Raw genomic sequence first — 13,098 nt, 5'->3', positions numbered from 1 at the left:
ACATAAACGTAAATTGAAATGAAGAAATACTTAAGTAGTCCGTCGAACCGTTAACCCTCACAGCGGAGCTCTGGGTTCGATTCTCGCCCGCCTGGTACCAATGTGTCTTCTGTTTTCAAATTTATATTTTATGTACGTTTATTAGAGGCTTTATTGGTAAGGCTCTTGTGATCACTCTGTTGCTATAAGAGAGAGAGAGATAAATAAATTGCAATATAAGTTTAAAATTCATTTTTTTTCTCAAAATTGATTCCGTTGATTGATTTTTTTCGATGTCATTTCTAATATACTACCCTGGCCTTCAAAAGTAAGTATCACACTTTTAAAATTGGGATAGCGTTTTAAGTTCACAAGATATACTTTCGAAATAAAAAGGACTCCAAAGAGAATTTAATTTTGTACATAAAAATTTTATAGTCGGTAACCTTCTTTTAAGAATTGGCTGAAAAAAAACTTCAAAAACAAAACCATTCCTTTTTCAAAGTGGACGTTTCCGAATTACAATTTTACCATTCACATTTTTCTTTCTGTTTTAAATTTTTTTCAAGATCGATGGGTCTTGTTTTAAAAATTTATGCTAAAAATCACATAACATTTATTTATCATGCCTCTTTCATTTGAAGAATGTGCTAGGATCATGGCTGTTCTGGAACTAGGCATCAGTATGCGTCGCACTGCAAGAATGGTGGGTGTGACGGTACGAAAGTCCAGAAGGTAAAGCGAAGGTACGAAGAGACTGGACACCATCTGAGGAGACCTTGTAATGGCAGACCCAGGTGTACCAGTGCCCGAGAAGATCGTTATATTATTTCCACTGTGTTAAGAAATCGCCACCAAAATGCAGTTGAAGTCCAGCAACAGCTACTTCAGCCCCGGAGGGACTACATTAGTGACAGTACAGTGAGAAGAAGACTTGCTGAAGCAAATTTGAAACCCCGAAGACCAGTGAGTGGCCCAAAACTCGAGAGACAGCATCGAGTAGCGAGACTGCGATGCGCCCGTGAACACATGCAGTGGGATGAAGAAGAATGGTCAAGAATTTCGTTTGCAGATGAGTCTCGATTCTCTCTTTACACTTCAGATGGAAGGCGAAGTGTTTACAGGCGAGCTGGTGAGCGATACCTTCAAGCCTGAATCTCAGAAAGAGTCCAATACGGTGGAGTCAGTGTACTTGTATGGGCTGGCATATCTTCAGAAGGTCGCACAGAGCTAGTAGCCATAGAAAATGGCACCCTCACTGGGCAAAGATATGCTCAAGAGATTCTCAATGAGTATGCAGGGCCGTATTTAGCAAATATGGGTAATGGATCGATGCTGATGCATGATAATGCCCGGCCACACACGGCTCATATCGTACAAGAGTATATTCAGGAGGTCGGTATCAGCGTGATGGCTTGGCCATCAAGAAGTCCTGATCTCAACCCGATTGAACACGCCTGGGATGAGCTTGGGAGGCTAGTCAGAATTCGCAGACCACCACCTACTACCCTCAGGGCACTAAAGCAGGTCCTGGTAGAAGAATGGGAGAATATTCCCCAACATCGGCTCCGAAACCTAGTGTTCAGTATGCCAAACCGGCTCGAATCTGTAATCAGAGCTCGAGGAGGCAATACCAGTTATTAAAAATAAATAACATATAATACATTTTAGTTGAATTTTTTTTACACTAAACTAAAAACGTCTATTTTCATTGTTTTATCTTTTTTAAGTTAAAAATGTTACTAATGTATAATTTTAGTTTCTAAGAATTAAAGCCTATAAAATTTGCAACAAAACGTTTTTAATCTTAAATCTCTACCTTCTATAGTTAAGAAAAAAAATTAATTTGAAAAGTGTGATACTTACTTTTGCAGGCCAGTGTAGATACTACTACCGCTTCGGAAACAAATGGCGCTCTGAGAGAGAAGAAGCTGCGCAAGAAACTCTCCCAGCATTCTTTTTTTTTGTGCTCTTTTTAATAAAATATAGAATATTGTACTGTCATTGCTATTGCTATAAAATAATCATAATCTAGTCCCAGGCTGTCCGATCATTTAGATATTCAGCTATGGAGTAGTAAGATTTACGACAGAGCCATTTTTAATAAATCATTTAAATTTATGTACAGATAATGCCTGAACAGTGGCTGGGACTTTATTATAAAAAGGTTATACATTTACCCTTAAAGCTATAATGTATCTTATGACGCCTACTAGAATTAGTTAGAAAGCAATCCCTTATTCTTTTTTAATTTATTATTATATATTTATATTGTAACTAATGAGCTCTGTATTCTGTTATTTGGTAACAAACTATTTTTCCTACCAAGTTGCATGTTGTTTATTACAAAAACATGGAAATTTTACAAGCGGAAATATATAGAATGAAATACGTGACATTCATTGTGGTCGTTCCGTTGTTACTTTATTTATCAAATCTATGTAATGTAATATGAGATAACTAGATTTATATGACGACATCATTTTACTGCAATTTCTCAATTGGTCTATGCAAAATCCCCAATGAATTAAACTATGAAAATGAAAAAAAAAATATTTACGTAAACTTTCAAAAACCATCTAAACAATATGTTATGTTTTTAAAGTAATAACCCTCACTTCTAGGATTAATACACAAATAAAATTTGAAATACAAAATTTTATGAACGATGCGGGATTCGAACCCACGACCTCCGGCGTTCCGTGCCGATGCTCTAACCAACTCAGCTAACCGTTCGAGTACCGCCTCGTCACAAAATTCTGTTTGCTTTGTTCAACTCTCAGGTTGTGGCTTCATGTACAGGATCTACTTTACAGTTGATAACCTGCTCAACCCCAATATTTGCATATTAGGAAATTGACTTGAGATGTCGCTCTTGTAAATCTAAACAATATGTTATGTTTTTAATGTGATAACCCTCACTTCTAAGATTAAAACACAAAAAAAAATTGAAAAACAAAATTTTATGAACGATGCGGGATTCGAACCCACGACCTCCGGAGTTCCGTGCCGGTGCTCTACCCAACTGAGCTAACCGCTCGAGTACCACCTCGTTACAAAATTCTGTTGGCTTTGTTCAACTCTCAGGTTGTGGCTTCATCAAAATCATCTGTAAATAGTCATAAAATCATAAGAAAAAACAAGTGCGCAAAAGCGTCAAAAAGTAAATTAACTAAGTAATTGAAAATACGTCAGTGCACGCTACAGGGTCGCAGAGACTCGCAATATGCATGGTACCGTATTCCAAACTTCTTTATCCTCAATAAATTCCTTAATATTAAAGTATCCTTTTCCCATTAAAACAGTTTTTATTTATGTCTTGAATGTTTTGTCAGGCAATTCTGTTATGGTCGTGGAGAGCTTATTATAGAATCTAACAGAATTTCCCAAAAATGACTTATTTGCCTTAGTTTTAAAACTGGGTATGTTTATGTCTGGTTGATTAAAGTACACTCCACATTTTAACCTAAAAAATCATTTCATTTCATCAAAAACATAACTTGTGCAAAAACCAAATCTCGCAACTCAGTTCTTCTACCGTAAAAAGTTGTGAGATCTATATACTAGATCAATTCGGTCAATTTATTCAGTCCCAACTTAAGTGTTAAGTTATTACGTAATTAGATAACCAAGCAACATATATACCAGTGGGAGGCTCCGTTGCACAGGATGCCGGCTAGATCATGGGTACCACAGCGGCGCCTATTTCTGCCGTGAAGCAGTAATGCAAATTCAAATATTTTTAATCAAAATAGGATTTAAAACCACTTATTGAACGTTAAAAACAACACAACCACCCATTAAAAAAAGACTACCTCAGACCTGAGAAGAATGGACGCAAGAAACTCAGCGGGCTTTTTTTTATATATAAAAATATTGATTATAATATGATATCGTACAATACACATTTATAATTATAGAGCCTGAGGGTGTTCGCTTCATTCCCAGTCCGTGGTGTCATTAAGAAAATAGTTTATGGTATTTAGTAGTTATTTTAGTAGCCTTTCCCACACAAACGTTTTTTAACAATTCTTTTAAATTTCGTAACACGTTTGTTTTGTTCATTTTCTGGGATAATATTGTAGAAGCATATACATCGCATGAGAAGCAACAGTCAAAATGTTAATTTCTTTAAACTTTTCTCTTAATGATTCTTTAGGACCTAGGTTATAAATCGCGCGAATAGCCCTCTTCTGCAGCACAAAGATGGTATTAATACCGGCCGCACTGCCCCATAACAATATACCATAGGAAATAATACTATGAAAATAACTAAAGTATATACAAGTATACTAGTCGCGCCGTATCTATGTCAGTTAACCGTCTAATTTTCTAAACCGTATATGCTGCAGAACTAAGCCTATTCGCCAATCCTTCAATATGGTGGCCCCATTTCAATTATGTGTAAGCATTACTGTGTTTCGGTCTGAAGGGTGCCGTAGCTAGTGAAATTACTGGGCAAACGAAACGTAACATGTGGGTGACAAGCGCAATTATAGTGCCGCCCAGAGTTTTTGGGTTTTCCAAGACCGGCAATGCATTGTAATGGGCAGGGCGTATAAATTTCCATCAGCTGAACATCCTGCTTGTCTCGTTCCGTATTGGCATAAAAAAGCATCTTTTACTGACCATATCAATTTTAAAATCCATTATGTTTTAAATTAATTAATTAACTTGACCCACGCATGACAATAGTACTTACGGACAAATAAACATCAAATCAATCATCCGGCATGCAATATCATAATGTTATTGAATATAACTTTGACATTTCAATCGTACAAAATATATGATAACTAACTTAGATATTTTTTTTGTCTAAAAAAATTGTGGTGAACTATTAAACTCTATTTTCAGCAACGCACGCACACAAAGTCACATATTGCGAGTGTAAGACATAGCTGTCATGCACACTAAAGTAATTAACCTGGCCTGTTGTCATGCTTTGCCTAACAGCAAGAGCCTCTATCTAGACGTATAAATTAAAAAAGCCAGCATGCTATATCATAATGTTATTAAATATTAATTTGATATTTCAATTAATTGTTTAAATAAAATACTTTTTAAAGGATTAAAACGCGTCAAATTGTAACTGTATTTTTTGAATAAAGTATTTGAGTAAAACTTACATTTTAATTTATTTGTTTAACCGGTCTTACAAATACCTTATGTAATTTTATACGCGTTTTAATCCTAGACAAAGTATTTTATTATTTTTTTTTTGTGGAAAAGGAGGACAAACGAGCGTACGGGTCACCTGGTGTTACGTGATCACCGACGCCCACATTCTCTTGTAACACCAGATGAATCACAGGAGCGTTGCCGGCCTTAAAAGAAGATGTACGCGCTTTTTTTGAAGGTACCCATGTCGTATCCCAAATACCAAAAAACACCGCACAAGGAAGTTCATTCCACAGCTTTGTAGTACGTGGAAGAAATCTCCTTAAAAACCGCACTTTGGAGGACCACCAGATCCATCCAGATGGTTGGGATGATATCCTAATTTGTGGCGTGTCGTGCGAAGGATGTGGAAGCAAATGTGTAAATTTTTTTTTAAATATTGACACACTTTTACACAAATTATCTTGTCCCAAACTAGGCATAGCCTGTACTATGGGTACAAGACAACGATATATTTAATACAATATACTTACTTAAACATACATAAATACATATAAACAAAATCCATGACTCGGAAACAAACATCCATATTCATCATATAAATGATTGCACCTACCGGGATTCGAACCCGGGACCTCTAGCTTATCAAAACTATTTCAATGTTACAAAAAATATAATTACTAATTAACTGTCCTGTTACTAGCAAGCAATAACGTCTATAGATTTACATCCCTAGATTAACATACACGTATTTGTTCTAGATGCCTGCCTCCGTTGCCAGGGTGAAAGCAAGAAGGACTCCTACGGGAAGCAAGACTGTGTGGTTGTCTGGGGGGAGTGCAACCACAGTTTCCACTTCTGCTGCATGTCGCTGTGGGTGAAACAGAACAACAGGTGTCCACTTTGCCAGCAGGAATGGTCCATTCAACGAATGGGCAAGTAGGAAGTTGTGCATAACCTTCAAAAGTTGCGAAACCTGTATTCGTTCCGATATTTTTCTTTAAGTGTCACTAGTAATAACTTGTTGCATTAAATGATTCTCGCAAATATCACTCTCTTCATTATAACCTACTAGCCTACTGATGCCCGCGGCTTTGTCCGTTTTTTAAAATAATAAAAAAGTTAAGTATTGAAGATAATCTCATATCCTATTCCAATTCCGATTCCCGTTTTCGCTCCCTGACCCAACATATTATATGAATCTTTTTTCGAGGAAGATTGCCATGGCAAACCAAACCTACTATTGGAATACTTATAGCTTATCGACGTGAATTTCAGTTATTCACAAATAACACGGGAACCATGGATCTTTCTGGGATAAAATGTAGCCTATGTCCTTTCCCAAGATCTAGTCTATCGCTGTACCAAATTTCATCTAAATCGGTTCGGTAGGTCCGGTAACAAACAAACTTACATTCACATTTATAATATTAGTAGGGATGATAATATAGTTGCTAATTATATCAGTTAGTTTGTTCCTGGATTTGATTGTAACTGAAAAATTATAACAGGTTATGAAGCTTTTTATTAAAGGTGTAACGTAAAACATTTGATAAAAACGTTTTTTGGTACGATAAATTAATTTCTTAATGATACCACAGATTGAGAATGATGCGACCACCCACAGACTATTTCATAATAAATTTTATTTTAATAGTAACTTTAATATTAATAGTTTTATAAATAATAGCTGGCAACGGCGCCTCTATCGTCTCGCTTTCGTTTCATCGAGTTTCAAATCACAACGATTCTAAAGAAGTTTCACTTCAAAAATAATTGAGCTTAAAAACGTAACGTTTTTAGCAAGGTCCCAAATGTGTGGTAACTCCCAGATGCTGAGTATGTGTCTTAATTTTTACTAATTTATGCGGATTGATGCTGTATTTAGAGTATTAATGTTCGTTCTTGTATAACGTGACAATAAAAAAAAATTTAACAAAAGACCAACTTCAAGAACACTATTTCAAAACAATAGATATACTAGTACTATGCACTAAAAAGTATAAAAATAATTGCGTATTTTTATACAATCTAATTAATTAATCTAATTCTTGTTACGATTATTGTTATTTTTGGAATCGGTGTCCTTCCGCCGCGACCCGCTCTCGTCTCCGCCTTCTCATGACTCGAACACATCTCACCTATAACAATATATGTAGTTACAAACCTATCTTGAATGACACCGACTTAACCATGTCAGAAATTTTTACTTTCTTAATAATAAAAATAATATTCGAATCAACTCACGCTGATCAAAATATATACAAGTATTAGGTCAATTTGAATAAGTAAGTATAATTTAATTTATGGAACATAAAATAAAACGAGTTACAATTGGTCCGTTATGACTGCAGATTCTTATCTACCTATAGGTATTGTGTTTTTCCATTTAGGTATAAATTTTCCTTGTTTGGTTCAAGTATAAGTTCTTCGACTTTAAAATCTCGGTCATATCGGGTGATTAATTATTGTTTGGTATGCTGTGAATCATCAAACAAAAATCTAGAGTATGTGTTCCATTCTACAGATTGCAAGTTATACCTTACCTAGGTGTATGCCTCGATTCGGTGTCTTTTTTTTATGGAATAGGAGGACACGCGTACGGGTCAGCTGATGTGAAGTGATCACCGCTGACCACATTCTATTGAAACACCAGAAGAATCAAAGAAACGTTGCCGGCGTTTAAGGAATGTGTACGCGCTTTTTTTGAAGGTACCCATGTCGTATCATCCCGGAAACATCGAACATGGAAGCTCATCAAGAATCAGGTGAAATAGATCTTCGGAACACTTCCCGTGATAAATGCGGTAGAAGACACAAAATGATGCGACGTCTCTACGCAACGCCAAGTGATGCAGCCGTTCACAGAGCAGTGGGTCCTTGATAATTCGAGCAGCTCTGCGTTGCACGTGATCAAATGGTTCAGATACTGGGGTGCGCCAGTCCAGAGATGACAGCAATACTCCACATGTTGCCGGACCTGCGCTTTGTAGAACCTTAGAATGGGCCGGCTTGAAAGTATTGCCGTGCTCTATTTATGACGCCCAGCTTCGTCGAAGCCAATTTGGCTTTGCCCTTCAGATGACCACGGAATTGGCAATCGCTCGTGATTTCGAGACCTAGTATTCCGAAACTAGGCGAGGCTTTAAGGAAGGTGTTGTCGAAGAGCGATGATAAGATAAATGGAGTTTTTTGTGGTAAACGCACATGGATGACTATTCTGGGGGTTAAATTGGACAAGGTTAACTTTACACCATTCCGCGCCATTCTCAAGAGAAGACTCGATAGAAGACATAAGTTTGAGGCCAAGCGTCAGGCCTCATTACTTACTGACTCCCTAATGACCTACTTAAATGAACCAAACTAGGCTTTGAACCATGTTTCGTTTATTTCAAGTGTGCGTTTTGATTTAGTAATAGCTGTGGTTCGTATAATTTTCGTTTCCAGATTTTAAGAATACTACTACTGATTTGGAGTGGATATCTTCCGATAGAAACGGGGTCAGGCCACGGTTATTAATCACCAGATTTTAACTGATCTTGTTGATCAGATGAATGTTGCCACTGGGCTCAATTGCTAGTGCTCAGAAAAATCAAAAAATCGGCCAAGTGCGAGTCGGACACGACCATGAAGGGTTCTGCAGCAGCAAGTAATATCAAATAAAGTTTATTTAAAAAAAAATAATAATATTTGAGATAATTGAATGAAAGGTAAATTGCGGTTCACGATTTATGACTTATTAAAAATACTACTTAATAGATCTCGTTTAAACCAATTTTCCGTGGAAGTTTGAATGTTTAATGTACATCATATATTTTTTTTAGTTTAATCATTTTCCTATTTAGAAGTTACAGGGGGGGGAGACACATATTTTACCGCTTTGGAAGTGTCTCTCGCGCAAACTATTCAGTTTAGAATAAAATGATATAAGAATCCTCAATATCATTTTTGCTGACCTATCCATAGAAACCCCACACTAAGTATAGGAAACCCACAAAACTTATTGTTTTTTTTTTTTTTGTGTGAAAATCTTAATGCGGTTCACAGAATACATCTACTTTTCAAGTTTCAACAGTAAAATTCTTATAGTTTCGGAAAAAACTGGATGTGACATACGGATGGACAGACAGACAGACATGTAGGATCCGAAAGGGCTCTGTTTTTTGCCATTTCGCTACGGAACCCTAAAATGGTTCGCTTATGTTTTGACTTCAATTGACTGCCTTAATATTCTAATTAGAACGAATGATTAAAGACAACGTAAATAAATCGCTGTAACATTTTCCCCCTTATTCATAATAGTCTGCTAACTTAAAGCATTGCTAATTCTCACTCTGTCTTCTTCTATTGACCTAAGTCAGAATGAGAAAAAACACTCCTAAGCAGCTGTTTAAAGTTAGCGGACCATTATGAATAAGGGGGTTTATGACAACAAAAATTTTCTTGATTTTATATCAACAGAAAACATAGATTATCTCTAAGTACTGTGACTGTCGCCCATACATTTTCCGAACAAATGGATATCAGTTATAAAGGTACCAGGCTAGTTAACTGCGCAATTGTCATTTAGTAATAATAATTATTATTTAAATATCACACGGTAGTTATAACGTAAACCTAATATTAATATAAATACAAAATAATATAATTATAATGCAATACACGTCTTCATAAACTGCGTTCAATTTGTAGTCGATAATAAAGTCTCTCGAGATGTTATTGTATAATTTATTTTGATGTACATACATTATAACAATTGGTATTTACAAATCTAATATACCATGACGCCATGTTTAATTAGCAAGTGATTAAATGCATGCATTTATTTTAATTACATGCACCTCAAGACAACAAATATATTGATCGGTACACGCAGCATGGAAATTAACTCCAATTTACGTAACAAATTTGCAAACAAAAACAGTGGAGAGGCTCCATTGCACAGGATTCCGGCTAGACAATGGGTACCAGTGCCTATTTCTGCCGTGAAACAATGTGTATTATTGTGTTTCGTCTGAAGGGCGCCGTAGCTAGTGAAATTACTGGGCAAATGAGATTTAACATCTTATGTCTCAAGGTGACGAGCCCAATTATAATGCCGTTCAGACTTTTTGGGTTTTGTGATAATCCTGAGTGGTACTACATTGTAATGGGCAGGGCGTATCAATTACCATCAAGTCTACAAATCTATCAAAGTGTAAAATACTTTTGAAATTTCAATTTTTGCAATTTGCAACTGATTTCTCAGCATTAGGTGAAGTAGAGATTCGATCTCTTGACGTGTAAAAAGCACAGTGACATGTGAGATATTAAAAATTAATATTGGACCGACTGGTATAGCCCAGAGTCTAGGCCCTAGATAGTACCAATTATACTAACAAGAAATTGCTGTCACCTGACTGCATATGTGGGATGCGATATATAACGACCAAAGAATGAATAAGTCCGGTTAAAGAGTCGACTCTTGATTTAACGTGAGCCTTACATCGAGTATGACTGAACTTCAAGTGTCAGCTTGTCACCTACTATGCAATTAATGATTTTGTTTTAACTCTCCATAAACACCGGTGTTGCCCAAGGATGTGTGTTATGACCAACACTTTTCTTCAATGTTAAATTTTATTTTTCTACGATGTTTTCTCTGGTCCTCTGAATGGCTCTTATAGATACCGTCGCGTAAAGCATAACCAATAAGAGAACGCTATTCTCATCTGAGCTAGCATCTAAGGCTGTGACTGAGTAATTTAAAGAGCAATTTTTTATCAGTCTTTTTTGATTCGAAACGACTTTTTTTACGAATTGTATTACGAATTCTATGTAATTTTTAACTGCATCTGCATAATCTATTTAATCGAATTGAAGAGTTATATTACGACATTTTTTACTAATCAATAAGATTGACTAGATACTCGTTTGAGGTTCGGAAAAATCCATGGAGAACCAATTTGTTTAAACGATTGATAGAAGCAATGTCATATTAATTTGAACTATTATGAAGGCGATGTCGCGTTTTGATCAGGGCCTTCTGTTTGAGTATCAATTGGCTTTATTTTACGGACAACAATATTTGCAGAGCTGATGTTAATCTTAAGAATCGTTGAAACATGGTGTAATCAAATTCTTATAACCAGAAATATTTTAAGTTCTTTCGAATCTTTTTGTCGTTTCTGCAGGTAGTAAAGTATAATTAAAAGTAATGTTATACGTTACAGTTACGTTAATGTTAAAAGTTACGTAATATTGTTACTATTAAGTTATATTGCCAAAATTACTATAGTGGTTCTATATTTATTATTATATATTTTATCTTATTTTCTACATTTTTATATATAACATGTTTATAAAAAAAAAACAATATTACAAATGTAAATATAAAAAATTGAGTCCCGCCGGCGTTGGTTCACGACAATTCCAACGGTGGTTAGGGCGACAGAATTAAATTAATTAGTAAAATGATAATTATTTAAATAAATTTAATTAATTAGTTTAATTGACAATTCAAATAGGTCGGCGCCCTTCAGACCGATACACAATAATACTAACACATTACTGCTTCACGGCAGAATAGGCGCCGTTGTGGTACCCATAATCGAGCCGGCATCCAAATGAGCCTCCCGGCATCTGCAAAGGAGCCTCCCACTAGTTACGTGAATTTAAGCTAAAAACAGTGTTAATGCCTCGTGATTCGCAATACATTATGATTATCACACCACAGTAAAGTCAACACAAACGTTCAATCACGTATGTTGATGTTTGCATTAATTGCAGAATATGATCGAGTATCTTGAAATTAGAATTTTACTCGCAACCTAACGAGACGCTAATTATGTGAATCACACGGTTAGAGCGTCACGAATTACCTTTAATTAGGCAAATTTGCCAAGTGCCGAGAAATGGTTACATACCTGTTGTAACCTGTATTGAATAGTTCTTTTTTTTTATGGAAAAGGAGGACAAATGAGCGTACGCGTCACCTGGTGTTTAGTGATCACCGCTGCCCACAGTCTCTTGCAACACCAGAGGAATCACAGGAAAGTTGCCGGCCTTTAAGGAAAGTGTACGCGCTTTTTTTGAAGGTACCTATGTCGTATCGTCCCGGAAACACCGCACAAGGAAGTTCATTGCACAGCTTTTTAGTACGTGGAAGAAATCTCCTTAAAAACCGCACTTTGGAGGACCGCCACACATCCAGATGGTTGGGATGATTCCTAATTTGTGGCGAAGGTGGAATTCGGCGGCAGGAATCAGGTGAAACAGCTCTTCGGAACACTCCCCATGATAAGTGCGGTAGAGGACACACAATGAAGCGATGTCTCTACGCAACGCCAAGTGATCCATCCGTTCACAGAGCACTGGGTCGCGTTCAGCTAAATATAAACAAAAATTACTAATTTTTGTATGACTTTATAAGAAATCAGTATGCTTATTAAAAAAACATGGTGGACTTTTCAAATTAGCACAGGACTATTCCATATTAGGATAAAGAGTTCCAACTCGCCTTTTGGAGCCACATTGTAGATTAGCGCTTCATGAAAATATCGCTAATATGTAAATGTTTTTAACCATCTTCAAAAAATATTAGAGAGTTGCCTTAAACTATAATATTTTACTTCATAAATGATTCACAAAAAATTTAAATTAGGGCTTTAGATAGATGCTTCTATAGTTTTAAATTAATACGTAAATATCCATTTACAAACTTATATTTTCTTATGATATTACTAAATTATAATTTTAAAATGTGTGCTAATAACCCAAAAATAATATTTAAATTATTGACAATTAAATTTGCTGGCGAATTGCGCTGTGCAATCACCAATTTTAAGCACTCTGTATGTATGTAACTACGGTTCATGCAAATAAATGTTCATTTCATTTCAATTTTATTTAGCAAGTAAGCGAACCATGGGTGCAGCTTTTTCTATCGTCTAAGCAGTGGTTTTTTTTATGATAATAAGGGACGAGACGAGCAGGACTTTCAGCTGATTTTCTGCCCTG

At 35.9% G+C, this 13,098-nt stretch overlaps 1 protein-coding gene across 1 annotated transcript in view; it reads left to right on the top strand.

Annotated features, from left to right (window-relative positions):
- LOC126966361 (RING-box protein 2) overlaps window positions 1-6,147 on the top strand; it is a 96,973-nt gene extending 90,826 nt beyond the window's left edge. Inside the window, exon 2 of the mRNA XM_050810361.1 lies at window positions 5,862-6,147. Coding sequence (XP_050666318.1) covers window positions 5,862-6,043 — 182 coding nt within the window. The 3' untranslated portion in view covers window positions 6,044-6,147. The remainder of the gene's footprint in view (window positions 1-5,861) is intronic.
- Window positions 6,148-13,098: the final 6,951 nt, after the last annotated feature.

Source organism: Leptidea sinapis, chromosome 10 (assembly GCF_905404315.1).
Source record: "Leptidea sinapis chromosome 10, ilLepSina1.1, whole genome shotgun sequence".
Classification (NCBI taxonomy): domain Eukaryota; kingdom Metazoa; phylum Arthropoda; class Insecta; order Lepidoptera; family Pieridae; genus Leptidea; species Leptidea sinapis.
Note: the sequence above shows the minus strand (reverse complement) of the source record. Positions and strands in the feature narration are given on the sequence as shown.